Genomic DNA, 27,606 nt, shown 5'->3' with positions numbered 1-27,606 from the left:
TGTATATGTATATGTATATGTATATGTATATGTATATGTATATGTATATGTATATGTATATGCATATGCATATGCATATGCATATGCATATGCATATGTATATGTATATGTATATGTATATGTATATGTATATGTATACACAGAGAGAGAGAGAGAAAAAAAAACAGGTTTACTGTCATCCCAGGGCCCTGGTCCTCTCTCTTTCCCCTATCTGGAATTCTAATGAGGATCCTTCGTGTAGAGTGAGCTAAGTGGGCACAGCTCCAGGGCTTGTTTTGCTCTGGTTGTATTCCTAAAGCTTCTTTTGGAGAATTTTAGTAAGATGACCACTGCATGGGGTGGAAGAGTCCAGGTTAGAGACTCAGCCCTGGGGCCATCCCATTAGAGACTGAGCCCTGGGGGCCATCCTGACGGCAGGCTGCCCTGTGGGAACAAGGTCATCAGCTACAGTGTCTCCTCCAGCCATTACCACCTCCTCATGCTCCGGCACCTCTCTCCTGCAGAGGTCAGACCCACAGCTGCTGGCCCAGTTCTACTATGCCGACGAGGAGCTGAACCAGGTGGCTGCAGAGCTGGACAGCCTGGATGGGCGGAAGGAGCCCCAGCGGTGCACACTGCTCGTCAGCCAGTTCCGCTCCTGCCAGGTAAGGAGGCAGCTGGGGGTGTTGGGATATGTGTCTCCATCTTCGGGAGGTCTTGGGGAAGATTCTTGCTTGGGTAAGTATTTGTAGCCAAGGATGGATGCTGTGACCCGTCCTTGGTAAGCATGTGGCTTTGCCCTGTAGGGATGTGATCAGGGCCCTGGAGACAGTGAAGAGACTAGATTCAAGAGGAGGGTTGGGCAGGATCACATGGGATAGGGAGCTAGGTTGCAAGGACTAACTGGGAAGGACACTTGGGAAGAGCAGAAGCCGAGAGAGCCTGAGGGAGGCTGTTTTGGGAAGGGAGCTACTTGCCCTGGGTGCTCTAGGTAACGTGTGCAGAGCTGGTGGGGGCCGTGACTGCACTCGGCTGCTGACTCATGGTGCCGGGAGCTTTTGCTGCATAATTCAGAGACGGCTCTGGAAGCTGCTGCTAAAAATACCTTACCAGCAGCGTTTTCTTCCAGTTGCACCAAACGTTCACGAGGCGTTTCCAGCAGGGACAGAGTTTTGTCAAGTGACAAGCACAGTCTTTCGAAAAGTTCGGGAACCTTCTTTGTGTATTTTTGCCTATAAGTTCCTGGGGGGTGTGGGGTGGTCCTCTATTCTGGGAGGTGGGGCTTGTGCTCACCTGATAAGGAGGCAGCTCACGACTGTCACTGTGGTCCTCAAGGCCTTGCTGGATATGGTTTCCACAAAATAGCAAAGGTGATCATACTCCAGGTTACCTCCAGGACACCATTTCCTCTTCATATTCTTGTCTATGGCTTGTTTCCATGGAGCTCCAGTGTAAGGGCCCTGTCTGAGGGTCATGATCTGCTCCTTCTTTCTCTGAGCCGTGTGTCTGTTTGGACATTCCAAAAGATGCCCTAGGTTCCTCCAGGGCCAGCCTTCCTTTTTTCAGGAGCTCCTGTTAGAAACAGCTTCTGGGAGGGCAACAGTTACGAGAGAGCCAGCTGCAGTGTGGAGACCTTCCACAGGAGAGACACTCAGAGGGCTGAAGGGTCCTTCCCCTGCTCCTGTCTGTTGGGAAGGGGGCAGCTGTGGCCACTTCGGGACATGGCTGTGGCCATATTTCACTCTGAGTTAGGTGTTCATTGGTGTCAATGACAGTGGGGGAAACAGATGTCAAGCTGGTAGTCCCTTCTTAGGTCAAGGGTCAGGGCTTATTACAGTGAGTCTTGTATTGTGAAGAGGGAGGGGTCTTGGGGGAACACTTAGGTTCAGGGTGTGTCTTTTTGTTTTTTGTGTTTTTGGTTCCTCTGTGTAGCCTTGGCTGTCCTAGACTTGCTTTGTGGATCGGGTGGGCCTCAAACTCACCTGCCTTTGCCTCCCCAAGTGCTGGGATTACAGGCATGTGCCACAGCTGCCAACCAGGCTGTGTCTTAAGGATACAGATTCTTTCCTTGTCTTGGGGTCTGGGAGGGAAGCATGGGGACAGGAGATAATGCACAACCTCAGCACTATTGTTTGTCACTTGGCTCACAGGACCCTGTTCCCTGTCTCACCTCACACCTGCTATCACTTCTTCTGCCTCATTCTCCAGCCTCTTAAGCCCAGGATTCAGCTCTCTTCTCTTCTTGGCCCCTCTATGGCCATGCTGTTTCTGTTGACTCAGTTTCTCCCCTGCCCCAATCCAAAGGTTCCCATCCCCTCTGGGACTATTAGACGATTCAGGCTCAGCATGTGCAGCTGGGGCTCCAGTTCTTGTCCTTGGCACCTCATGCAAGTTTTGCCCATGAACCAAGAATCTCATGTCTCCTCATGGTGTCCTGACTGGCCTTGTGACCTGAGGCCTTACTGAGGGCCTGCTATTCTTCCTGCTCCCTGCCCTCCATTCTGACAAGGTGCCTCCCCACTTCCGACAGTCCCCTCCATGGCAGGTGGCTGTGCTCAGCGCAGCGCTTCTTATGCCTCCTGATGGCATGTCAGAATTCAAGGGCGTACTTCCTCTGCCATTTGTAACGAAGGAGGCAGGTGCATATGTGTGAAGAGCAGGCAGGGTGATAGCTGGACCTCGCCTGAGCAGGGCGTTCCTGGCTCTGTGGAGCTGGAAAATGCTCCATCCTAGGCTGCAGATGAGTTTGCCAACTCAGAAGCCCTCTGAACCCTGCCTGTCCTTTGGTTTTATGGAGGTTTCATGCACAGGTGTGGTTGATAACCTCTCCTCCCCTGAGAGTTTGAGAGTAAAGTTGAAAATCCAGGCCTGTGCCCCGTAATGGTCAGCCTCATCCTGAAGCTACTTAGAGCCTGGCTACCTGTCACCTCATTAATGTAAGATTCTGTTACCTCAGAGATTGCAAGCGTTTTAGTAATCGTATGTCAAGAAGCTGAAAAAAAGAACACACACAGAGTTTTGAGGTGGGGGGGGGTGTCTCTGTATGTTGCTTAAGCTAGCCTTGAACTCTTGGGATCAAGTGATATTTCTGCCTCAGCAAGTTGTTGTGCTGTGCCTGGTTCCCAGATACATTTCATGGATCACTTTCTAATTCACTTACTAGTTTTGACATCAAGCTTTTCGAGTCTACCAGATGTTTTTTTTTATAACTGTTTTCTGCAAATAAAGTTGTGTGTTTTTTTTAAGAAGATTTATTTGTATTAGGTTACGTGTATGCATGTGTAGCTGTGTGTGGGTATGTGCACATGAGTACAGGTGCCTGTGGAAGCCCTAAGAGGAAATCAGATCCCCCTGGTGACCTCTACAGTTACAGGCAAGTGTAAGCTGCCTCACGAGGCTGCAGAGAAGCAAACTGTGGTTCTCTGAAAGAGCAATATACACTCTTAACTTCTGAGCCACCTCACCAAACCCGGCTTTGTACTCTTTCTCTCTTTACTGGCTCTCTTGATTTTGTGTCATGTGCCATCCCCTGCTCCCACCACATATGTGGCGAACAGATTTGTTCCTATTACCATGGGAGAGGCAGTCTTTTCTCATCAAGCATGTTAACTGCAGGATTTCTGCAGACCCCCTTTACCATGCTAAGGAAGTTGCCTTTAAATAAATAGCTCGCTGAGGGCTCTTATCAGGAATGGATGTTGGAGTTTTGTCAAATCCTGTTTCTGTGACTATTGGGATAATCAAGTTTCTTACAGTAAATGATATTGGATACTTTAATGTAATAAATACTGTCTCCATTGTCATTCTGTCTGTTGCCCAGCATCAGCTGCATGCCAGTGTTGTGAGGTGGGGCTCTGTCTGTCACACCCGCTAGTTCACCCACTACTTAGCACATAGGAAACATTCAGTTACATGGGTGATGGACCGAAAATGCTGACTTTTTTCTTCTTCCTCCTGTTCTTCTTTCCCCTCTTTATTTCCTTTCTAGTCTTTCTTTTCCTTCTCTTTAGTGTGTGTGCATGTGTGTGTTTAGATGGGGTCTTGCTTAGTAAGGTTGGGCTTGAACTCAAAATCCTCTTGTCCCAGCCTCCTAAGTTGTACATTGCCATGCCCGTCTGGTTTTTGTTTTTGTTTGTTTGTTTTGTTTTTTCAAGACAGGGCTTCTCTGTAGCCTTGACTGTCCTGGACTCAAATTTGTAGACCACACTGGCCTTGAACTCACAGAGAACTGCCTGCGTCTGCCTCCCCAAGTGCTAGGATTATGGTCATGCATCACCACGCCTGGCTGGCTGTTTTCTTCTTTAGTGGTATACCTTATCTAGTTATTCACTTTATGATAATAATCAGGGAATCATGTAGATGATGGTAAGCTGTGTCAGACTACGGAAAGTCTGAATACTGTGCCAGTACATGCTCTCAGGCTTCTCACCATTTTTATATTCAGAGAAACAATTATGTAGTTTTGGAAGGGATCTTGGACTCATCTGGTCCTGCTAGTTCAATGTCCTCAGGAGGTAACTCCTACACTGCATCATTATATATATTCTAACAAAAGCCAGTGGCATTACTAGGCGCCTCTAAGCCAGAGGGCCCTGGTTGCTTAAACTCTCAGTGAAAAAGAGTGATGGAAGGTACCATTCGGTTCTCCAGTAGAAAGAGGATGGAGGAACCAATTGGGTGTCACACACATGCCAAAAATATAAGACAGAATTTGACCCCACTTTTAAGGAAAGTGGGCTTTTAAAACTACAGAATGGCTGGGATTTAGCTCCATGATAAGAATTCCTATTTAGTGTGTATAAGGGCATGGGCTCAATGCTTGTGACCACCCACAAAACAGAAAAACAGAACAGCAGTGGTCAAGCTGCTAAGGAAGTCATGGTATGGTACACTTTTTTATGAATTATTTAATTCAGCCTCCTCAGATTTTATTAATAAAATTTTTAATGTAATATAGCCAGGTGTGTAGTCATACACCTGTAACCCAGCACTTGAGAGACAGCGAAGGGCTTTAAGGCGAGCCTTGGCTGCACAGTGAGTTTGAGGCCAGTCTGGTATACATAAATCTCTGCCTCAAAAAATGAATTTAAGACAATAGAATTCTGTATCTATGTTCATGAAGGTTATTCAGCCAAGTATATTCATTCAGATTTGGTATCAGGATAATGAACACCTATAGAATGTGTTGGGAGATACTCTCATTTCTGCATTTTTTTGGGGGGAGGGGTTTGTGAGCTTGTGTCAAATCAGTGTTATATTTCTGTTTGGATCTAGAGGGTTCTCTATGGAAATATTTTTAGCCTCAGATCCATCTTATTGAATACATATGAGCTTTTTAGGCTTTCTATTTCTTCTTGAAGAGTTTTGGTAGTCTGCAGCTTCAAGAGATTTCTTGTAAGTTGTCGGCATGAATTATTCATGTTAGTCGCTTTTAACGTCTGTAGGGTGTATAGTGATGCCTACTCTCTTGTAAGCTGTGTCTCCCGTTTTCCTCCTGCAAGTTCCTGGTCTTCCAGGATACAAAATGAGACATTGTGTCAAACAAAAGAAACAAGGAGCTGTGCATGGAAGGTTTCCAAGTTTTACAAACTCTAATGTTTGCAGCCTCCACGCTGCCATGGAACTGTGGTCTCCCTTTTGCTGCTGAGAATCAGAAAAGTTGGGTGTCCTGCCAGAGCGTGCACGGCCATTGAAGTAGAGTTGGAGCTGTCTTTGTATTGATGGGCAGGCAATTTGCTGTTCTGCCTGCTGGTCCCATACTGCTTGGTGGAGGAGCAGGGTCTGAAAGTACTGACCCAACACTTCCCTTACCTGGTGCTAAGATGTGGTTTTGTGAGAAAACCAAAGTTTCACACAGGTCACAGGTCCTCAGCTGGTTGTCATTGGTACTGGGGGACCCTTTTACTTTTGGATATAGTATACTTGGATGCTGACTCTGTTGTAGAAATTGATATTCTCACACGTACTGAAAGGACTGGTTTCACAGTGGCCCCCAGCAGTGTCACTGCCTGGAAGTAGGTGGACACAGCAAGCCTAGGCTGGTAATGTCAACAACAGTGATGCAGAGATGGACCTTGAAAGTCCTGTTCTGTTCATGTGTGTGCGTGTGCCCGTGGCACCTCCGTGACAGGTGGGGAGGCCAGAAGTACTCAGTTGCTCCCCACCTTAATTTTTGAGATAGGGTCTCTCACTGAAACTAGAGTCAGCAAGTCCTCAGGGTCTTCCTGTCCCACCCCTCCCCCAGTGCTGGGGTTACAGATGTGCTACTATACCCTACTTTTTTTTTTTCCCTAAAGATTTATTTATACACTATTCTGCCTGCATGTTCTTCTGCAGGCCAGGAGAGGGCACCAGATCTCAGTAGAGATGGTTGTGAGCCACCATGTGGTTACTGGGAATTGAACTCAGGACCTTTGAATGAACGGCCAGTGCTCTTAACCTCTGAACCATCTCTCCAGCCCTGCATCCTACTTTTAAGAGTAGATGCTAGGGGTCCAAACCCAGGTCCTCATATCTGCACAGCAAGCATTGTATCTGATGAGCTGTCTCCCCAGTTCCCAAAGTCAAGTTTTTATAGAAATCCACTGAGCTAGTCTTTGTATTGATGGGCAGGAAATTTGCTGTTCTGTCTGTTGGTCCCATACTGCTTGATGGAGGAGCAGGGTCTGAAAGAGAACTTGTATGGGTGCGCAGAGAAACCTGGGGTAGCCATGGCCCCAGCCATTCAGGGGTCAGGAAGGAGGGAAGTTGTCTTTTTTTCTAGGAAGACAGTTCACTCGTTTACCAAGAGTGATGTGAAATCTACTCTTCAGCCATCAAATGAGCCAACTCACAGGACTGTGTGCCAGCAACAGGCCACTAGGGGATACATTGGTGTTATCCCGGGAGGGGATGGTTGTAGGCATTTCACCTCTGTTTGAGCCTCGTGTGGTGAGGCGGGATGTGCTGCCAGATCACTTCTGTAGTCCCGGTGAGCAGTCTTTGTTTCTGTTTCAGGACAATGTGTTAAACATCATTAATCAGATCATGGAGGAGTGCATCCCTCAGGACCGTGCCCCTCGGGATTTCTGCGTCAAGTTCCCGGAGGAGATCCGGCACGACAACTTGGCTGGCCAGCTGTGGTTCGGGGCTGAGGTAATAGGCAGATGCTGGGATTCCGGGTCCTAACATTGAGCACCCCTTTCCAGCCGTTTCCATGTGACCCTGGCCACAGGCCCCTGCAGATCTCCTCCAGGGGTTCTGTCCGCCCTTTGTTTTTGGAAGCTGTGGTCTGGGCTTCCTTGGCTGATCCCCCTTGGAACATGGTGGGAGCCATGACCCTGTGCACGCCAGTACTGCTGGTTGCAGATGAAGTGTCTTGTGTGATGGTGAGGAGACTCTCAAGTCCCCAGGCATCCAGGATCCTGCCGCCACTTCCCAAATACCAGCGTGATCGTAGTTCTCACCCACCTACCACAGTGAGGCCTTGAGGTGCATGGGTTCCCTGAGGACACGCAACTTCTAACTGCAGGCCACTCTTAAGCATACTCTCCTGCCCACAGTGCCTGGCAGCTGGCTCCATCATCATGAATCGTGAGCTCGAGAGCATGGCCATGCGGCCACTGGCCAAGGAGCTGACGCGCAGCCTTGAGGATGTGCGGGGCACTCTCCGTGACCAGGCACTCCGAGACCTCAACACTTACACGGAGAAGATGCGGGAGGCCCTGAGGCACTTTGATGTTCTCTTTGCTGAGTTCGAGCTGAGGTGACCTGTAGGGCCCCATACATGTGCTGTAGACATTTGGAATCATGGCTTCCACTCGTGCGCTTGGGGTACCGGCTCTTTAGGGGAAGAACATCATGATGTTTCCGTGTAGAAAATGATGTGGGGGGAGTCGGGTGGCTAGCTCCTGGGGATCTCTGTGGGGGTTGGTAATGGAGCCTTTGAAGGAAGAGGGAGAACAGAGGGTATGGGGGCCTCTGGCAGTCTCAGGCCCCGGGGGAGAGGCCCACTGTGCTCTATGCACCAACATGTGATGCACAGGACAGGAAATCCCTGATTTTGATGTTAATAAAGCCTCTGCTAATAAAGCCTGACCATAGGATACTATGAACAGCCTCTAGAAGGAGGTATTCTATCAGGAGTCAAGAGGGCAGATGATTGAGTATTATTTTCTTGTGTCTCCATAGCAAGAAAAATAGAGTTGGTAGTTAAGAAGGCATGAAAATGTTCTTACCTGGGTCAGGTAGACAGACTGACAAACATCAGGTAGACAGGCATCCCTCAGCTGCTCAGCCAGCATCCTTTGAGTCCTGTGCACATCTGAGATACACAGGGCCTGTGTGTGTGTGTGTGTGTGTGTGTGTGTGTGTGTGTGTGTGTGAGGGAGAGAGAGAGAGAGACAGAGACAGAGACTGACTCTGGGGAATGGGGACTCCCAGGATCCCTCTCCCCATTCATGGATTCATATTTGCTAATGCATTGCTTCCTCACAGCTGGGTCCAAGGTAGGAACAAGCACTTACAAGTGTGTGCAGTGGTTTTCTGGCAGTCAGGGCTGAGCTGGGGCAGGGCTGGATGTCTCTGATTTAAATTATCTTTGTAAAGCTGGGAGCTGTGTACTTACAAAACCAATGGCGCAGGGCGGTGGTAGTATGGAGGGCTGTGGTTTTCATTTGATGTTCTTGTCTGGGGAGGCCTGGGGAGTTGGAGAACAAAGGTCTGACGTTTGTTCTCTGCATTGCTCATAGCTATGTCTCAGCCATGGTGCCAGTGAAGTCCCCCAGGGAGTACTACGTGCAGCAGGAGGTCATCGTGCTGTTCTGTGAGACTGTGGAGAGGTAAGGGCAGGCTGCTTGGCGTGGCATCTTGTCAAGGGCACCCAGGCAGGAAGACGGCAGCCGGCTGCCTATGCAGAAGTCAGCACCCTCACTCACTGTCACCCCAGGTTCCCTCTGCTGTGGGGTCAAAGGGCAGGTGCTGTCAGTGGAGTCTTGCGACAGATGGACGACAGAAGTCTCCCCCTTACTAGGCAGCTGCTGTCTAGCACCCCTCCCTTGTCCTCTAGTACCCTCACCTCTCTGCCTCCTCAACCCCACTTCCCTACTTCTGCTGCTGCTCACCTCAGCTCCTCTGTGGGCCCTGAGGGCTCACGCCTGTTCACCACGGTGGATCATCACTGCTTCCATCAGGCCTTGTTTGGCAACTCAAAGTCAGATTCTCCAAATAGAGTCTGGGGCGAAGATTCACCTCAGAGTATCAACTGTGGTGCTAGTTTTGAAACTGACTAAATCACACCACAAATTGTTGTTTTTAAAGGGCAGATCATTCGATGTTCGTGCCGCCAGAAGTGTTTCAAATTCCCAGAAAACAAGGTGACAGAAAATACATTTTACTTTGAAGTCCTGATGGCGCAGCACCTGTTTACGGGGAAAACCACCCGCTCATGGTGGAGGAAGGGAACCAAACTGGATTTCATAGGAGGTGCTAGATTAGGGAATAGTCTTGCCTCATGTCTGTGCTTGGCCCTTGTCTTGTAGGTTAGACAAAACAGTGGTAGTCATAGACACTGACAGAATGACACGTGTCTTCACATATATCACCCACCTCTGCTCTTCCATTTTTTTTCTGGGACAGAGGTGGAATAGGCCACTCTTCTGGGGCTTCCCATGCAAAGCATGCCATGTCCTTCGTGTGAGACTGATGTGGTACAGGTCACCCTTCTCACCTGTCTCCTGAGTGTGAATCCTAGAGAGGGTCGGGCGCTCTGCTTTCCCTGCGCTTGGGTCTACCCACCGATAGCCTCTCACTCCTCTTTCCCCCTGCCAGAGCCTTGGACTTTGGGTATCTGACCCAGGACATGATCGATGACTATGAACCTGCCCTCATGTTCACCATTCCTCGGCTGGCCATTGTGTGGTGAGTGCCTGCCTCTTCCTGGGTACCGGCACCGGTCCTCCTACCCTGCAGACTCTGCTCTGCCCGACCAGCAGCAGTCCCCAGTCTGGCCTGCTGTTCTCCCCCCAGCAGATGAGGAGCCAGATGTTCAGAGAACTTCCTGTTGGGGAAGGAGGGAACGCTTATTAAAGCCTGTAAGACAATGAGCCCTGCCCATTTGGTGCTGGGCAGTTGAGGCGGACCCATATACCATGCAGGGTCTCTTGGGTATAGAGTAGCCATGCAAGACTGTGGTGACAGGGAAGACGAGGGGCTCTAGTTCCCAAAGGAGAATATGGCTTCAGTGAGTAGTCTCTGGGCCTGTAGGGAGATGGAACCCATTAGGTTCAGCTTGTTAAGGGCCCTTCTGGTGGGGGCCCTTTCCCACCAGCAAGAGAAAACAAGGAACTCATAGGTCTTCTGGGGTTCAAGGTATCAAGATAGCACACAGGATTTGGGGCCTTACATGCCTCAGAGACAGTGTGTTTAACCACTTGCTGGGAATTCTGCATGTTTGGAGGCAAGAGCAGAGTGCAGCTGCTAGAGCTTGTTCCACCTCTGTGCTCCGTCTTCCTGCTGGGTGGGTGTTCATGGGGTTGGGGAGCTTAGGGAAGGCTGGCTGGGTTTGCAGCCTAGGAGATGGCCCAGTAGTACCCTCTGGCATGCAGGAACATAGCTGGGCTGAGGGGAGATGGGGAGCTCTGTGAAGGGAAGGAGGGGCCCCAGGATGAGTCCAGGTCTGGGCCAAGGAGAGGCTTCAGAGCAGGACCTCAGGGAACTTAGAGCATAGACACAGGCAGTCTGCTGAGGATGCTTCCTCATAGGAAGGGGAAACATTGGGGTGGAGTGGTACTTCAGGACAGCCAATGTTCTGGGCCTGCCAAAATGGAGGTGCTTTCCTCCATTGCACAGGCAAATGCTGTGGCGGTCCTGGGAGAAGCAGAGCAGGGTGCTGGTGCTAATCCAGACACTCCTTGCTGGCAGCGGGCGTGAGTGTCTCAGCTGTTTTCAGGGTAATGCCTGAGCGCTGTCTGAGGTTTGCATTACCCTCTTATGGCTCAGCACTGCTGGTCCCCTCTTTATAAACTCCCCTTTTCCTTACAGAGTTCTCTTCTTTTTATTCAGGATACCCAAAGGGTCCCATCAGGCTCCAGGGATGCCACTTTAAAATAGTCTTGGGCAGCAGAACCTGGGGATGTCATGTCTTCCGAGCGTGTTGAGCTGGGGGACTGGAACTCCCTGGTAGCTCACATAAAGTGGGCTGGAGTGACTGTTTCCAGGTGGACCCATGGGCCTGTGCTGGCTCACAGGTGTCTCCGTGGTTCATTAAGGGGAAATGGTGCACTGGTTTGCTCCTTACCTCCTGTCTTTGACTGAATAACAAAGCAGAAAACTCCTTGAACTCTCGATCTTGTTTGTGCTGACCAGCTTGTGTCTGAGAGTCTTTAAGAGCAGGCACTGACCCTAATGTCAATGGGCACCGCACCTCTGAGAATGGATTCTGTAACGCAGGAAGCCCTGTCCCTCTTTTTCACAGACCCTTGTAAGTGCTTTGAAGTGCAATGCCCAGTACTTCTCCACAACCCAGGAGAACACACCTATGGCATCCGAGGGCTCGCTTCCCTGGGAAGCTCTGCAGGACCAGCTGCCCTTTTGGGCTATGCCTTTCCTCCCTGCTCTGACCACTGCTCTCCTGGCTGAATGCAGGTGGGATTGTCGGGGGTGGGGAGTCATTCAGAAGCCCTTGAAAGCACCCTGAAGTTTATCTTAGGCAGCACACTGGTTTTAAAATAAACAGAGGTGTCAGACAGCCCCTGCCTGCACTGTTTCCAGATTTAACTCTAGAATCTGTTTTCTTTCTTGTTGTTTGTTGGTTGGTGGGTTAAGACAGTTTCTTATAGCCCCGGCTGGCTTTGAACTCATTCTGTAGCCAAGGATGACCCTAAACTTCTGATCCTCCAGCCTCTACCCCATCACAGGCATACCCAACCAGGCTCAGTTTTAGTCTGGAGTCTGTTTTCCACTTTGATTTCACTTTTTATCACTTTTTAATACCCATCTGTGACTGGACGTATGTGGCTGATGAGCAGTATCTGACCAGTATCTCTGGTGCCCCATGTGCTGACACCACTGTCTATATTGCTGGCAACTGGATCAGTGGCTCACCCAGAATGCTAGTCCCGGAGCGGCGTGAGACCGCTGTGGATGTGGGCTCTGTTTTGGGTGGTTCCTCCTAGAAGGTGGACGTGCAGCTCCTTCTACTCAGAGCCTAGACAAGAGCTGAGAGGACTGAAAGGATCTCTGCAAGGTGGAAAACACCCAGCATATATGAGAAAGGAGAGCAGATACAGGAACGTGGAGCTTCGAGCACGGAGATTTGGCTCTGAGGGAGCGCCACCTAGCCAGCTGATGGGGCGCCTTCAGAAGCAGGCCTCTGACCTCAGAGCCAGGTGTGGGTCTGAGGGACCAAGAGGTGCAATGTCTCTGGTAAAATCCACCCAGCTGAGCCCCACTGAGTGAGCTTCTCCCCAGCCACCCCTCTTGTTGCTCACCAGGTCCACAGCCCAGCGCTTTCTTGCTTCTCATGCTTGGCAGTTTCCCAGGAGGAGGCCCAGGAGTGCCCCTCCCTGTGTTTACATGGTGAGCAGGTACAGAGTGACCACTGTGTGCCTGGCCCTGCACTCATTCTGGGGTCAAGGCATGCCTGGGCAGGAGAGACAGGGTCTGGAGAGTTGCTTTCCTCTAGGTTCAGGTGTAATTTTCAGATATTTATCTTAAAAGCATAAAGAAAGCCAAACCTATAAATTCAGTGGTCAATTTCCAGCCCGCCCATCTAGTTGGCCAAGATAGCCTGCATCACAGGGTCTATTGCTTAGCAGCCCAGGATCCCACTGGCCTCATCTGGGTCAAGTCTGAATTGGCCATTCCTCCCCACAAGGCCTGTCCACACCACAGCAACCCCTGCAGTTGGCTCCAGCACTTCTCTCCTTGGTGCTATCTGCGTGAGGCTGGCCCTCGGCCCCACCTACTCTTTGTCAGAGCAGTGACTCCTCTCAGCCTGGGTCACCAGTGGTCCTGGACATTGCCAAATAAGAAGGACACTGCGCCTGCCCCTACCCTGCCAGGGCTCCGCCTCCTGGATAACAGACCCGCGCACACCCGTGGGTGCCCCAGCCTGGCCTCTGCCTCAGTGACGTCTTCCCATGCGCCCACCCTCCTCTCAGTTCTGCCGCTTGTGCTCCTTACCTCCAGGTCCACACAGTGGCATGCTTACCGGACTTGGTTTTTAACATTCTACATGTACAACTTCTCACTGTCTGAGGCATCCATGAATATTCAGATCGCAGCTAGGCTCGTGGACTGGCTGCCACTACCTTGAGAGTATTTGTATCACAGACACTTCACAGCCCTCGCCCCTTGTGGCCACTTCTACCACCAACATTCACACATCTACTCAGGTGTGTGCATGCGTATTTCTCTCTCTCTCTCTCTCTCTCTCTCTCTCTCTCTCTCAAGTCTATCTTCTGTTTCTGTAGGATTTCTGGCCCTGAGGTTATATAAATAGGGTTTGTATTGTGGGTGTGTATCCCCACAGGAAGGCAGGCTTCCCTCTTACTGGGGGGTGGGGTACTGTGGGCTCTGGTAGAAGTTTGCCACTTTGATCTGACAAGGCTCAGATGCATATTTATACAAATCACCCACAAAGTATCACTTGTAATAAAAACATTTGAGGGGCTGAATATCCAAAACCAAGGCACTGATTAAAAATTATACTTCTGTTGCTAACATATTAGAAGGAAACACTGATATCGTGGAAACATCCTCACTGTGACGAATACAAGACCATAGCCAAATGCTGTCACTACAAAATTGCTTGTTTTGTTTTAAGACAGGGTCTTCTGTAGCTCAGGCTGACCTGGAATTTGCTGTGTATCCAAGAATGACCTAGAACTTCTGGTCTTTCTGTCTCCACCTCCCACATGATGGGATTACAAGCATGCACTCCTGGGGATAGAACCAGGGCCTCAACCAGGCTAGTGCTCTACCAATTGAGTTACAGCCCCAGCCTTCTGTAAGAATCAACGCTTTTGTAAACAGAAAGCAAAGAAACATTTGTTTTCATTATGGTGGTATATTACATATAACATAAAACTTAGATTTTAGCCCTTTTAGCATTTTTTTTAATTAGGGTGTGTGTGTGTGTGTGTGTGTGTGTGTGTGTGTGTAGTTTGTATAGGCCAGTGAACAGCCTGTAGGATTCAGTTCTCCTTCCACGGTGTGTGTTCTAGAGATTGAGCTCAGATTGCCAGGCTTGGCAGCCAGTGACTTTACCCGCTGAGCCATTTCTCGCCCAATTTTAACCTTTTCTGAGTGAACACTTCAGTGTCATCAAACACTGTCCATCTCCATCCTAAAAGCAAAACAAAAGCTGTGTGGGTGAGACGCCACCTCCCCATCCCCTCCCGGCACTCACCGCTCTTCTTTCCATGTGGATCTGACAATGTCGGGAATTCCCTGTGAGTGCAACCACATGGAGTTAGTCTCCTGTGACTGGCGTATTTCACTCAGTACATTGAAATGTGTTTCTTTCTTAGGGTTCATATTCCATTGGATGTGATTAAGTGTTACTTGAAGCATGAGGTTTTTGTTTTTGTTTTTTCAGAGCTGGGGATCAAATCCTGGGCTTTGTACATGCAAGGCAAGAGCTATATCACTGAGCCATACCCTCAACCTTAAGTACAAGATTAAAAAAAAAAAAAGCCTTCAAAAGAATAAAACACCTAAGAATAAACTTAGCCAAGGAGGTCAGATATGTGGCTACTGAGGGCTGTAGAACATTGGTGGGAAAAAAAAATAGAGAAAATCTACCAAGGTAAAGACAACCCATGCCAATGTTCAGGAGGATGTCAGTGCTCTTCAGCATGACCCCAGAGTCAGGGCAATCCCTGAAACACCCCTCTGCTTTTTTATGGTAGAAATGGAAAAGCTATTCTATAGATTCTTAAGGAGCCTCTATGGGTCCTACAGAGCAAAAACAACTTCAGGAAAGAAAAAGAAAGAAAAGACAGAGAAAGAAAGAATAAGATTCACACAGTCTGTTTCAAAACTTACTACAAATAAAAACAGTGACCCTGCCCACTTAGAAAGACATGAAGGCCAGTGAAATGGAGTTAAGAGATCAGAAACCCTGCCATCTGTGGCCAGATGATCCCAGACCAGGATTCCAGGAGCATTCAAGGAGGAAGGAATGCCGTCCTCAGTGAATGCTGTAGGTATGTGGCTGCCACAGCATACACTGTTATCACCAATTGTGTCAGTGTGGCCTCTACCCAGATATTTAGCCACACCCCAGTCTGGATATTGTTAGGAATGCATCTTAAAGGTGAGTGAACATTTAAATGAATAGAGTTCTGAATTTAGCATATTGTTGTCTATAGTGCAGTGGGCCTCATATAATCAGCTGAAATCCAAGGAGGAAACAGGCTAAGATCCCCTAAGGAAGAAGAAATTCTGCCTGTGACCATAGTGACCATCCTCCCCCATGGCTTCTGCCTGTTTGCTGCCTGCCCCACATAGTTTGAATTTGCCCTACATTCCAATCCTGTAAACTAGTTTCTCCTCCTCTCTCTCTCTCTCTCTCTCTCTCTCTCTCTCTCTCACACACACACACACACACACACACACACACAGTCTCCCTGTTTCCCCCTTTTTCAGTTTTGGCCCTCATTGCCCAGGGCCCCCATCACAAACCCATCTGCTTCCGCTCAGTGTGAGCTCACCACTCAGCAGGAGGACCACAGAGCCCAGAGGCAGCACAGTCCGTTTCTCCTTTGAAACCTTTTAAGGGGAAATAGTCCCTTCGATTCTGTTAGTCACTTTTTCTTAGCAAACTGGGTATGTTGACGAAGACTTACAACCTCGCAGGGACTGTGTGTGAGATGGTGACAAGGGCAAGAAGACCATGTCACAGCTATAGAAACAAGTAGGGCTCTCCAAGCAGAAAGCCCAGCAGCTGAGGGAGCGGAGGTGCAGGTGAATCTTCTCTGGGCTCCTGAGACATACCAAACCCGAACATCTGGGCCACAGAAGCACTGGAGGAGGAACTGGGGAAGGGCCCTGAAGTAGTGTTCTGAGGAGAGCTGAGCTGGGAGTTGGCTGACTAAGGTGCTGTCAGAGCTGGGTGGTAGGCCCTGGGCCTTCCAGAGGGAGGCAGGTAGAGGTGGCTGTCAGAGATGAGATGAGATGATGGAATCAGGGCTGTCCGGAGGTGGCCCCTGAATAGAGTTGGCCTTCAGCAGGTGTTGATCTAGGTAGAAGGTGCTGGAAGGGGACAACGAGGAAAGCTCCAGCCTGGGGAAGGGCCATCTAGGGAGCCCTTGCCCGGAGGTGGACAGGAGGCTACTTTCTGCCCTGAATGGTGACAGGAGACCCACATGGGAACTCAGTTATGTAGCTCCTACTTGGCTTTTAAAGTGACAGTTACAGGCCTGATCCCTATTAGCCTCTACAGATCTAGTCTTTCACTTTCTGTGAGGTACATGTTAGTAAAGAATCTTGAAAACGTTTCTCTGCATTGAGGTGAACAAATACACCCCATGGTTGTTAGATCCCCACTGTGAACCAGGCTAACAAACTTGATGGTAAAGTCTGGATGGTAATTGTAATTACCTTTTCCTTGACTTAATGAAACTCTATCATAGAAGGTGAAGGATAAAGCTATAACTTAGCTAAATGGGGTTGCTCCAGGTCCCAGCTGGCTGCCAGTGTTCTTGCAGATATTGAAGCTGAAACCATAGGGTTCACTCAGAGGCCCACAGAGTCTAATCACACTGGCTTGTGTGTCTTGAATGCAGTGGCCTTGTGGTCTATGCAGATGGACCCCTGAACTTGGACCGGAAGGTGGAAGACATGTCTGAATTGTTCCGGCCCTTCCATACCTTGCTCCGGAAAATCAGGTGAGGGCTGGAAGACGGTTGCTGAAGTCAAGCGCTCAAGCCACCCTCTGGGTGGCTGGGAGGTGGGTATTAGTGTCAAGTGTGCAGCCCCCCCTGAGTCATGAGTGCTGGCCACACATGCATGGTACCTGTGTTCACAGCGGTCCAAGCTAGCCTTTGTCTTCCCTGCCCGGGTCACAGAGTGGGTGGCAGCTCTTTCGGGCTAAGCTTTAAATCGTAAACTTCACACCGCCCTACTCTGAGTGTACCACACAGTTCAGTGTTGACTCTCCGTCCACAAAAGCTCTGAAGTTCCCTTCAGGAAGCTCATATGTCAGTCTCGGTTTGTTAGGCTCCTGCGGATGTGTAGCCCTTCTGCCAGGCCAGACCTTTCTCTTGTTGGACTGAGCATGTAGCCCTTCTGCCAGGCCAGACCATTCTCTTGTTGGACTGAGCACTGCCCAGTGGCTCAGTGGGATGGGTTGTTCATACCCTAGGGATGGCCTCATGATGAGCTGGAAACAATGGCCATGGCCACCCATCTCGTGGGTACCTCCTTTGGCTAGTGAGAGGCTGATGGCTCTGGATGTGTTCTTGTTGCATACTCCGTGGGTCTGGCAGAGCATCCAGAGCCTCCTCAGAACCTGCTCAGAGTTTCCTTGTGGAGGCATAGAGCATAAAACTATGCAGAACAGATCCAAGCAGAGACTCTTGTGGGTTTTTCCTGTGGGCGGCCTTGAAGTCTTGGGACCCCGGGGAGTGAGCGGACTGGTGTCAGGGTGCTCAGTCTGTGTCACAGTTTATCCTGTAGATGGCTCTTGGCTGTTTTCCTCTCACTCTGGGTGGAATGCAGACGCCAGACTTTGAAGCTGAGGACCTTTTTGGTTCTAAGACAGGGGATGAGAGTAAATTAGGAGAGGTCACAGGCAATGCTGAGGAAGGAAAGTGCAGCCTTGGCAAAGGGGGTCCTTGAAGGAAGGTTGGGGCGGGTGCTGGGTTAATGAGAGGAAGTTCCATGGACTCAGGAGAGAGCTAGGCCCTCAAAGATACTTGACTTCTTCCCAGGAAGCATTTGAAAATTCAAAGTAAATGTTTATTTGCTCAAGTTTCAGGCTGGAGACTGTTGTCAAATGTTGAAGGTTCATGGAATATGGAGGGTTGGGAAGTTAGAGGTTGACCTGGAACTCAGAAGGGCAGAGCTCAGTGGCTGAAGACTTGGGAGTATGGGAAGATGGAGTCTCACTAGCCCCAGAGCATCAGTAAACCTGGATGTCTGAGCCAGTGTGATAATGGACCCTAAATCTACATCCCTAGCAAAAGACAGCATCACCTGCTACTGTTAGAAGGTTTTAGGTCTGATATCTCTCATGCAGTTCAAACCTGCTGAAAAATGTGAAAAGGCAAGAAAATGATTTGTGGTCAGCAGAAAAGCATGTGACTCGTTAGATTTAACACACAAGGATATGAACACAGTTATCAGTATTGTACCGTAGAACATACAGTAAAGAAGGGATTGGAGAAGAGGAAGGATATTTAGAATCAATTAAAAATAATATTCTAGCTGGGTAGTAGTGGTATATACTTTTAATCCCAGCACTTGAGAGTCAAAGGCAGGCAGATCTCTGTGAGTTCAAGGCTAGCCTGGGCTACAGAGCTAGTTCCAGGACATCCAAGGTTATGCAAAGAAATTCTGTCTCAAAACAACAACAATAATATTTTTAAGAGCTAAGATGTTCGCTGGCTGAAAATGAAAAGCAGTGTGTGGATCTGAAAGCAGATCAGACCCAGCAGGACACAGAAGTAATGGACCTGAGGAGGGATCAACAGAGGAAGCACAAACTGACGCACAAAGACGAAAGGAGTGAGAAAGCAAGTAGAAGCATCAGTAGGAAACGCGCGTGCAGTCCACTCAAAAGGCTAACACACGTCATTGGAATCCCAGGAAGGAAGAGAGAGGATGAGTAGAAACAATATTCACAGAAAATGGCCTAGGATTTTCTAAAACCAACAAGAAATCTACTCACACATTTAGGAGACACAAATCACAAGCAAAATGAGCACAAAAGATTCACGTGCATGTCATAATAAAATTGCAAACAACAAAGAAACTTAAAAACAATGAGAGGAGGAAAATAACATTACTTTAAAAGTAGCATAAAATAGATCCCCCCCCCCCCTTTACACACACACACACACACACACACCAAAACAAGCAAACAAAAAACTGGGTGTGGTGGCACACATCTTTAGTTCCAGTATTTGGGCTCAAGTCCAGCCATTGCAAAAATGAAGAAAGGAAATTAAAGCAAGAAAGAAAAATATTGTACAAGAGAGATCAGTACAGACTTTACAGATAAAGCAATTGTAAGAGGGTACTATGAACAATTGCCAATAAACTTGACAATTTAAAGTAACATTTTACAAAAAGTAATCAAAGCTGGCAGAATAAAACTTTATAATACTGTATTATTAAAATAACTTTTTTAATTTTTGTTTTTGTTTAGTTTTGAGACAGGATTTCTCTGTGTTGGCTTGGCTGACCTGAGCTTGCTTTGTAGACCAGGCTGGCCTTGAACTCATAGTGATCCAACTGCCTCTACCTCCCAGCTGTATTAAGAGAACTTAATCCATTACTCACAAGCCTTCCCACAAATAAAATATTAACAAGATAGATCAATGGGTCGAGATACAGTTTTCCCACTTATGGACATGAGGTGTTGCAGAACTGTGGGTCTTTCTCTCTCTCTCTCTCTCTCTCTCTCTCTCTCTCTCTCTCGAAAATGGGATGAGCTAGTAAGTATCCCTGTCCCCCTAAACCTGCAGGAGAGTGAGGTGTGGGCTAAAGGTCAGGAGCTGGGTGCGGCGGCCCACACCTGTGATCCCGAGGTGCAGCCAGATCTCATCAGGAGTAGATCGACCGCCAAGAGAGCTGTGGAATGTTCCAGACCAGAAGACAGTAGCCTTGAGAGTGCATGATCTATAACAGCGAACCTTGTTGTTAATCTTTCTCCTTGGGTTTGCTGGTTGGCTTTTTATCAACTAGACACGAGCTAGAGTCACCTGGGAAGAGGAAACCTCAATAGAGAACATGTTTCTATCGCGCTGACCTGTAGGCAAATCTAGGGGGGCGTTTTGTTTTTTGATTGATTGATGTGGGAAGACTCTGTCAACGGTAGGCGGTGCTGCCCCTGGGCAGGTAGTCCCGATTGTAGAAGCAGGCTGAGCAAGCAAGTGTAATGTTCTCCCATGCTCTCTGCTTCAGTTCCTGCCTCCAGGCACCCTCAATGATAGACTATAACATGGTAGGATAAGCCAAATGAACCCTATCCTCCCAAGTGTCTTTTGGTTAGGGTGTTTCATCATAGCAACAGAAAGCAAACTAACACATTGAGGTTACCAGACACAGCGATACAGTAACAGAATGTCCAGTTAAATTTGAATTTTAGAGAAACAGCAAGTATTTCTATGTCAGTATATTGTAGATGCTCACCTACATATTTACACTATATATACCATGTATATACATATATTTTATTATATATAATATTTTTTGAGACAGTCTTACTATATAGCTCTGGCTTTCCTGAAATTCACTATGTAGACCAGGCTGGCCTTGAACTCACAAAGATCCACCAACCGCTGCCTCCCAATTGCTGGAATTAAAGACATGTGTCACTATGCCCATTTTACTCTGTATTATCGTAACACCAAAAAAAAAAACTATTCATATTTATATGTACTTACAATATTTCTGAAATCTGAAATTCAAATTTAATTTCTACACAAACATATCCGGGGACAGTACCTGCCACAAGAGCCTGTAGGCTGCAAATTCTCATCTCTAGATGATGAAGACAGATGAAACCATATCTGCTTGTAGAGTCAAGATGGCAGCGGCTAGGGAGACTGGAGGCACAGGAGCATGCCTGGGGTCCTGGTTGTTTATTTTGGGAGTGTTTTTGGGTTAGGACACTCAGGAAGCCTCACAGTTCTTTTTTTAACATAATGTTTTAGTGGAGCCTTTAGGAATTTCATACTTGCATACCGGGTATTTTGATCACGTGCCTTCTCTTACACCTTTCCCTGGGTGTCCCACCACAACACATCCTTCCTTCACTTTGATGTCTTTTGTTTTAAGTCTAATTAGTGCTGACTGTATGCACTGTGGGTATGGGCCCATTCACTGGTGCATAGCCAACCTCCCAGGCTATACCGCTAAAGAAAACTGATTCTCGGGCTGGAGAAATGGCTTAGCAGTTAAGAGCACCGGCTGCTCTTCAAGAGGACCTAGGTTCAATTCCCAGCACCCACATGGCAGCTCACAACTGTCTGTCATTCCAAGATCTGACACCCTCACCCAGATATAGATGCAGGCAAAATGCCAATACACGTAAAAATAAAAGTAAATAAATGATAAAAAATAAAAAAAAAAAAAAGAAAACTGATTCCCTGTCCTCTAGCGATCATTAACTGTTAGTATTTCTTCAGCTAGGGGTAGGGGGGGGGTGTGCCCCTCCGTCATCCATCTTGGAGTGTTGACTGGCTTATGCAGGTTTTATACAGGCAACCACAGCTGTCAGGACTCATGAGTGCAGCAGTCCTGTCCTGGCCAGAAGACACTCTTTTACCCCCTTCCTCCTAGACTTTTGGATCTTACAGCCTGTCTTGCCCCTCCTCCTCCACATTGCCCGAGCCTTGAGGGGAGCAAGGGCAATACAGATGCCCCCTTTGTGGATTAGCAGTCCATAGACAGTTATTCTCTGCACATTGACCAGTTGTGAGCCCCGCTCCGTATTAACTGTTCTCCACAGCACAAAGAAGCTCCCTTGAAGAGGGCCGAGAGCTGCACTCATTTAGGACTGTGCAAAGACATATTTAGAAGACAGTTTTATACTGTGTCTGCTTAACAGGATAGTAGTAGGAAGTTTGAGCCTGGGGCCTATGAACTCTTCTGCTACCCATTCTTGGCCAGGTTTATTTTCTGGGCATATGTTTCCTCCTGTGGTGTGGAACTTATATCCAATCAGAAACCAGCCAGTTGCCCCCATAACCCGTTCATACCGCGGTTACACCCACAGATAGATCATGCCATCCTGGTTATTGTTATAGCTCAAAGGGTTCACAGCTGGCTAAGAACTTGAGGACTCTTCTCCCCCAGCAGACTGCACAGCACCCTCTGGCACTATAAAAGCTAGACAGCATAAAGAAGCATCTTGCTCGGTTCTAAATTGGTTTCCCCATGTCCTGTGACCAAAGTATGTGGTGTCTCGAGCAGTGGGGTCTTACCATTTTAAGTTCTGGTGGACAGACAGAAGCAATGGCAATAGCCCGGATTGTTTTGAGGATTTCTGGGATCTTCCTGACCAACATCTCAAGGGGAGGAATCCTGCAGCTGGCACTGGGCACTTTATCTATCTATCTATCTATCTATCTATCTATCTATCTATCTATCTATCTATCTATCTATATTTATTTATTTTAAGCCTCACAGTTCTGAGAATAAATGAACTTTTCTGCCTGTCCATGGATACACTGGAATTTTCACTATGGGACACAGACATCAAGTACGTCCTGGGCTTCTCCCCATAGAGAGCAACATGCAGTTGGCCTGTTGGCCCTGCCTTAGACTCATCCTAGTCACGGTCACAAAACCAGGCTTCATGTTCAAGTCTCAGCTGCAGTGTTTCTTTTTAAAAAATTTATTTATTTAGTCTTCTTCCATATATTACGTCCAAACCACAGTTTTCCCTTTCTCTTCCTCTCTAAATCTCCCCCCCTCCTCCCCTCCCCTTCCTCTCAGTGTTCCTTTGAGGAAACCATCCCAAACCCAGCCAGGTGCCCTGGTACTCCCTCCTTGACTTACATTTTCTTTCTAGCAGTTGTCATTACTGTACAATGTGCATTGTTTGCACAGTGCTTAGGCCTGCCTCACCCACCTGGAAGAGAACCCTAGAAAGGCTGAGCCGTGCTCGCCGTCTCCCTGCACAGCGTTTGGTGGCCAGAGCCTGGCAGGCATGTGCGTGGTCATTACTGATATTTTTTAAAAGGTAAAACTTCCTACATAAACAAGCCTGTACTGATTTTATTCTTTAAAGCAGAGGCTCTCAACCTGTGGGTCTCTCCTCCTTTGGGGGTTGCATATCAGGTATCTCACATACCAGATTATGATTCACAGCAGTAGCAAAATTAGTTATGAAGTAGCTACGAAACAGTTTTATGGCTGGGGTTCACCGCAGCACAAGGAACTGTATCAAAGGGTCGCAGCATTCGCAAGGTTGAGAACCACAGCGTTGACATTTTTATTGGGGCTAGTTAAGTGCACTGGCTGCTCTTCCTGAGCATCAGGGTTTGATTCCCAGCACCCACATGGCAGCTCACAACCATCTTTAACTCAAGTTCCAAGGGATCTTATGCCGCCTTCTGTCTTCCATGGGTACCAGGCACACCTGATACACAGACATACATGCAGGCAAAACACCCATAAACATAAAATAAAAATAATTCTTATAAAGCTTTTATAGTCACAGTAATCTTATGATCAAGGGCCTCATGCATGGTAGACAAGTTTCACCGCTAAGCTACATTCCTGCCGACCAGGGCTTTGGCATGACTTTCAAACATTGTTACAGCTACTTACATCTGTACCCATGACATAGAAGAGCTTTTGAAGTGGAGGGCACAGAGAGTGCCAAGCACAAGTGCTTACAGCCTGGGCTCTGCAGTGTGGGTATCAGCATCAGGGGGTCGCCTCTGCTGTCTGTTGGCAGAGGTTCCTGTGGCATTTGAGACCCTCAGCCTAGTTTCTGTCTTGACCCTCTAGGGATCTGCTGCAGGCACTGACTGAGGAGGAGCTTCACACACTGGAGCGGAGCCTCTGCGTTTCTCAGGATGTGGAGCTCCCCATCCGGGCGGACACCCAGGCCCCCAGCGTCCTGGCACCCACCTTTTCAGCATCCCTTCCGCCTGAGGAGCCACTTTCAGCCAGTGCCAACGACCCGGAGGCAGAACTGGCCTGCTCAATGCAGTATGATGATCAGGAGCTGGAGGAGCTCAGCCGCATGGTCCACAGGGCCGGGGACGAGATGTCATCTCTGCTCTCACCGCCCAGTGCCTGCCAGTCCCCAGCACACAGGCCAGGCTCAGAGGCCAGACCCCGAGGGGAAGCGTCTCCAGCCAGAGCCCACCTGAAATCAGGTAGCGATGAGGAGGAAAGGGTGTTCTTCATGGATGATGTGGAAGTGACAGAGTCCCCTGCCAGGTCCAAGACCCCAGGGGACACATTTGGGCTGACAGGTAGCATGGAGGGTAGTGTTCAGCAGAGAGGACAGGATGGCCAGAGTGGAGAGGTGGGGGTCCATGCACCTGCCCTGCTAAAGGAGGAAGACTGGAGCAACAACAACGTTGAGGATGACAAGATAAAGCTGGCCAGCCTCGCAGGCTCCACTTCCTGCAGCTGCCTAGACTCACAGCTGTACGTGGATGGCTGGGAGGTGAGTACGGATAATGCGGAGACGGCCGAGATGATTGCACACCGGACCGGGGGCATGAAACTTTCGGCCACAGTCATCTTCAATCCCAAGTCTCCCACCTCGGTGGACTCTGCTGTGTCAACCCAAGAAGCCCCAGGCCATGGTAGTTCCCCCTTGGAGCCCGGGGCAGAGGGGACGGGGGACGGTTCACACAAACTCAGTGCTGCAGCCACCAACTGCCTCCTCCACTCCTGTGTGTGCTGTGGGAGCTGCGGGGACAGCAGGGAGGATGCGGTGGAGCGCCTCCGGGAGAAGTGTGGCCCAGGAAGTGTCATCAGTGCCTCTAACCCTTCCGTGAGCTTAGCCAAAGCTGGTGACAAAGAGCCGGAGAGACTAGATGAGGCCTGGCCTTCTCCCGACGTCACCTCGCCTCCAGAAGATGCCTCCAGCACGCGGGAGCCCGAAGCCCCTGCTTCTAACAAGTGCCTGGCACATACCTCAGGGCCTCAGGTGGACCCGGAAAGCAGGTTGCAAGGAGAGGGTGAAGTCAGAGGCCAGCCAGAGCCGGAGGCCAGAAAGCAGGATCCTGAGAAGTCCCCCGTAGTCTCTGGGGACAGTCCAAGAGGGGACATGGCCCAGACAGAACCACAGCACCTGTTGGGCTCCAGGTAAGGGCTGGTTCCATTCTAGCGACCAGACTTATTCTCTTTTACGCGTTCAGAACATGTCCTGGCTGAGTCTCACAGCACCGAGATGCTTCCTTTTGGAGGTTTTGGCCACCAAACAGGTTGTGGACTCAGGGAAGGTATGTAGTTGGTGTCTGGGAGGATGAGGTATGGACTTCCTGCCCCTGGAGTGCCCATCCTGCACTAAGTTAAGCTGCCTAGCAATGGCCTCCAGGGCCCCAGTGATTCTTTCAGGTGGTGTTGGTACAGAGCTACCCCTTTCATCTTGGTAGCTCATTCTAACCCCGGTGCAGCCCATGGTGGACTGTGCAGTGGTAAGTGGGTATATGGGGGGGGGGAGTTAAGCACACAGTCCACCGATCTTTGCTCACCACCATGCCTGCCTGGCGCACACAGCTGAAACAAGATTCACAGAACCCATAAGTGTGTGTATACAGCCATGACAAGCTCTTGAGGCTACCCTTGGGCAAATTCTTAGGCAGTGTGCCCATGACCCCTGTCCTTCCTCAGCTCTGCTTTCCCTGCTCCCTGTGGCTCTTCCTTCCCTAGGAGAGTCCTCCCTGCTGTGGTCTGGTGATGTCAGGGTGGGCTGGGCCACTCAGTTTCTGGAGGAGAAGTGTTTCGTCAGAGCTGAGGCTTCTCTGCCACTCACCTGAATATTCTGTCCATAGCAGATTTTGCCAAGCATTGCTGGGGTTGACTCTGGTCTAGTTTTTCTTTAATGTTGGGGGAAGGGGGAGAGGCAAAGAAGCCAGCAAGCCTGAGTGTTTTATACATTGTTGTGTGCTCAGAACCCTGCTCTGGGGAGACTTCACCTGGGCACAGCAGGCACAGGCAGAAAGCAGGAGGGCACGGGTCTCCACCTGGAGGTCCTGGAACCCAACACAGATGAGTGGGTACAGGTTGGGTCAAGGTAGGAAGCAGGTGTAGAAGGAGGGTTCTCATACCAGGGGTCCAGGGCAGCTGCCCCCTTCCTGTCCCTCACCCTTTCCTGGGCAGCAAATGGTCACCACCTTCCCTGGAAGCATGTGGGAAGAGCTGGTCAGGATCTCGTGTCTGTCATAACTCTGAAGGCTCTCCCACTCACCACATAGCTCGTCGCTCCGCTGTTGGCTGCGGGGCTGGACTGTGGCTCCTGCATACAGTCTATGCTGCTGTGGCAGAAGCTCTCAACCCACCTATGTTCTAGCCCCTGGAAACCTCTAACCTGCTTTGGCATCCATGACCTTCTGACTGTAGACACAGAGAATAAGCCATTCAGTGCAGGCCCTTCCACGGGCCTCATCTTTTCCTGAGCAGTGTTCCACGCTGCTGCTGGAGCCATACATTGCTCCTTCCTGCGGCTCCGTCGCCCCCATTATGCAGAGCGGCCTTGCTGTGTCTCTCCCTTCATTTACCAATGTGTAAGATGTTTCCTGGCTGTCGAGAGTAATGCTGCTGTGAGAATCTATTTCCAGTTTTGTGTGGATGTCTGTTTTCATTATTTTGGGTCTCTAATAGAACATGTAGGTCATATGTCAAATAACCATTTTCTACACACCGGAGGTTACATACATCCTACAAGTCGTGTACATGTGAGGGGTTCAACTTCTTCACACGGTTTGTGATTTTTAAAGACCTTTTCGTCCTTAAGGTAGAATCCATGAATATGCCTCAGTCAATTGCCTTGTCAGGTGCAAACCTGTAACTTCAGAGCTTGGCAGGCTGGGGCAAGAGATTGGCAGATTTGAAGCCAGCTTGGGCCACCGATTCAGAATGTGCTCAAAACAAAACCACACAAACAAGAACCAAAGTTACTGGAGATAATTCCTGTTTAACTTTATATTAGGTTTATAGAAACTACCACTTATGTTTAAGTCAGCTTTATAATTGCATAGAATATTTGCATGCTTTTTAGACAAATCTAAACAAATCAGATGTGCCTTAAAAAATCTGCCTAGAAGGACTTTACTCTTTTTATGTCCCAGAGTGTCCCAGGGGGCACACTACTGATGTCAGGCACATGGCTCTGAGCTCCATTCCCTCTTCACCTTGCCTGCTGACCTCTAGCCCAAGACCATATCACCAGAACTCTTTTTTTGGAGACGTGTCCACTTTCCTTTACTGAAAGGTAGAGCCCAGACAGCAGTGTGCACTCAGTCAGGCCCTGCTGTCTGCAGGGCTACATCCACTCCCACTGTTGTAGATGCTGCTGCTGTGGACAGCTGGTACAGATGTCTCTCCTGTTTCCATAAAGCCTTTTCCCGGAGACAGCCCCGGCTTCATAGCCATGTCAAGTGGAACGAATTAACTTCCCAAAGGCTGACGATGGCTACCTTGAGGCCTCTGGCTCAGTTTATTGGTGAGTGAATTACTTTTCTACAAGGCTGACACAGAACCCTATAAATTCCTTGACAGGAGAGGTGTGGTTTTTAAAATTTTGACCTTCCCTGTTTCCTGTTTGTGCAGGTAACAGTCAGAAAATGTCTCCCATCTGGAAACTTTTCCTACCCTGAGAAGGGCCTCTGAATTTAGACCCAGTCCAGCTCAGGATATACTCAAAACTCAGCTGGGAAAGGTGAGAACACCTACCTGGTGTCTCAGAAGGCCTCCCGCCTTCCAGGAAGCCTGTTTAAAAGATAC

The 27,606-nt window shown here is 48.9% G+C and overlaps 1 protein-coding gene across 1 annotated transcript in view; it reads left to right on the top strand.

The window, feature by feature from the left end:
• Positions 1-27,606, top strand: part of Zfyve28 (zinc finger FYVE-type containing 28) — an 89,096-nt gene that overhangs the window by 39,693 nt on the left and 21,797 nt on the right. The window contains exons 2-8 of the mRNA XM_055624314.1: positions 504-644; positions 6,976-7,113; positions 7,521-7,723; positions 8,709-8,798; positions 9,787-9,876; positions 16,749-16,850; positions 23,650-24,966. Coding sequence (XP_055480289.1) covers positions 504-644; positions 6,976-7,113; positions 7,521-7,723; positions 8,709-8,798; positions 9,787-9,876; positions 16,749-16,850; positions 23,650-24,966 — 2,081 coding nt within the window. The remainder of the gene's footprint in view (positions 1-503; positions 645-6,975; positions 7,114-7,520; positions 7,724-8,708; positions 8,799-9,786; positions 9,877-16,748; positions 16,851-23,649; positions 24,967-27,606) is intronic.

The sequence above is a fragment of the Psammomys obesus genome, unplaced genomic scaffold (assembly GCF_907164565.1).
Source record: "Psammomys obesus unplaced genomic scaffold, mPsaObe1.curated_primary_1811, whole genome shotgun sequence".
Taxonomy (NCBI): Eukaryota; Metazoa; Chordata; class Mammalia; order Rodentia; family Muridae; genus Psammomys; species Psammomys obesus.
Note: the sequence above shows the minus strand (reverse complement) of the source record. Positions and strands in the feature narration are given on the sequence as shown.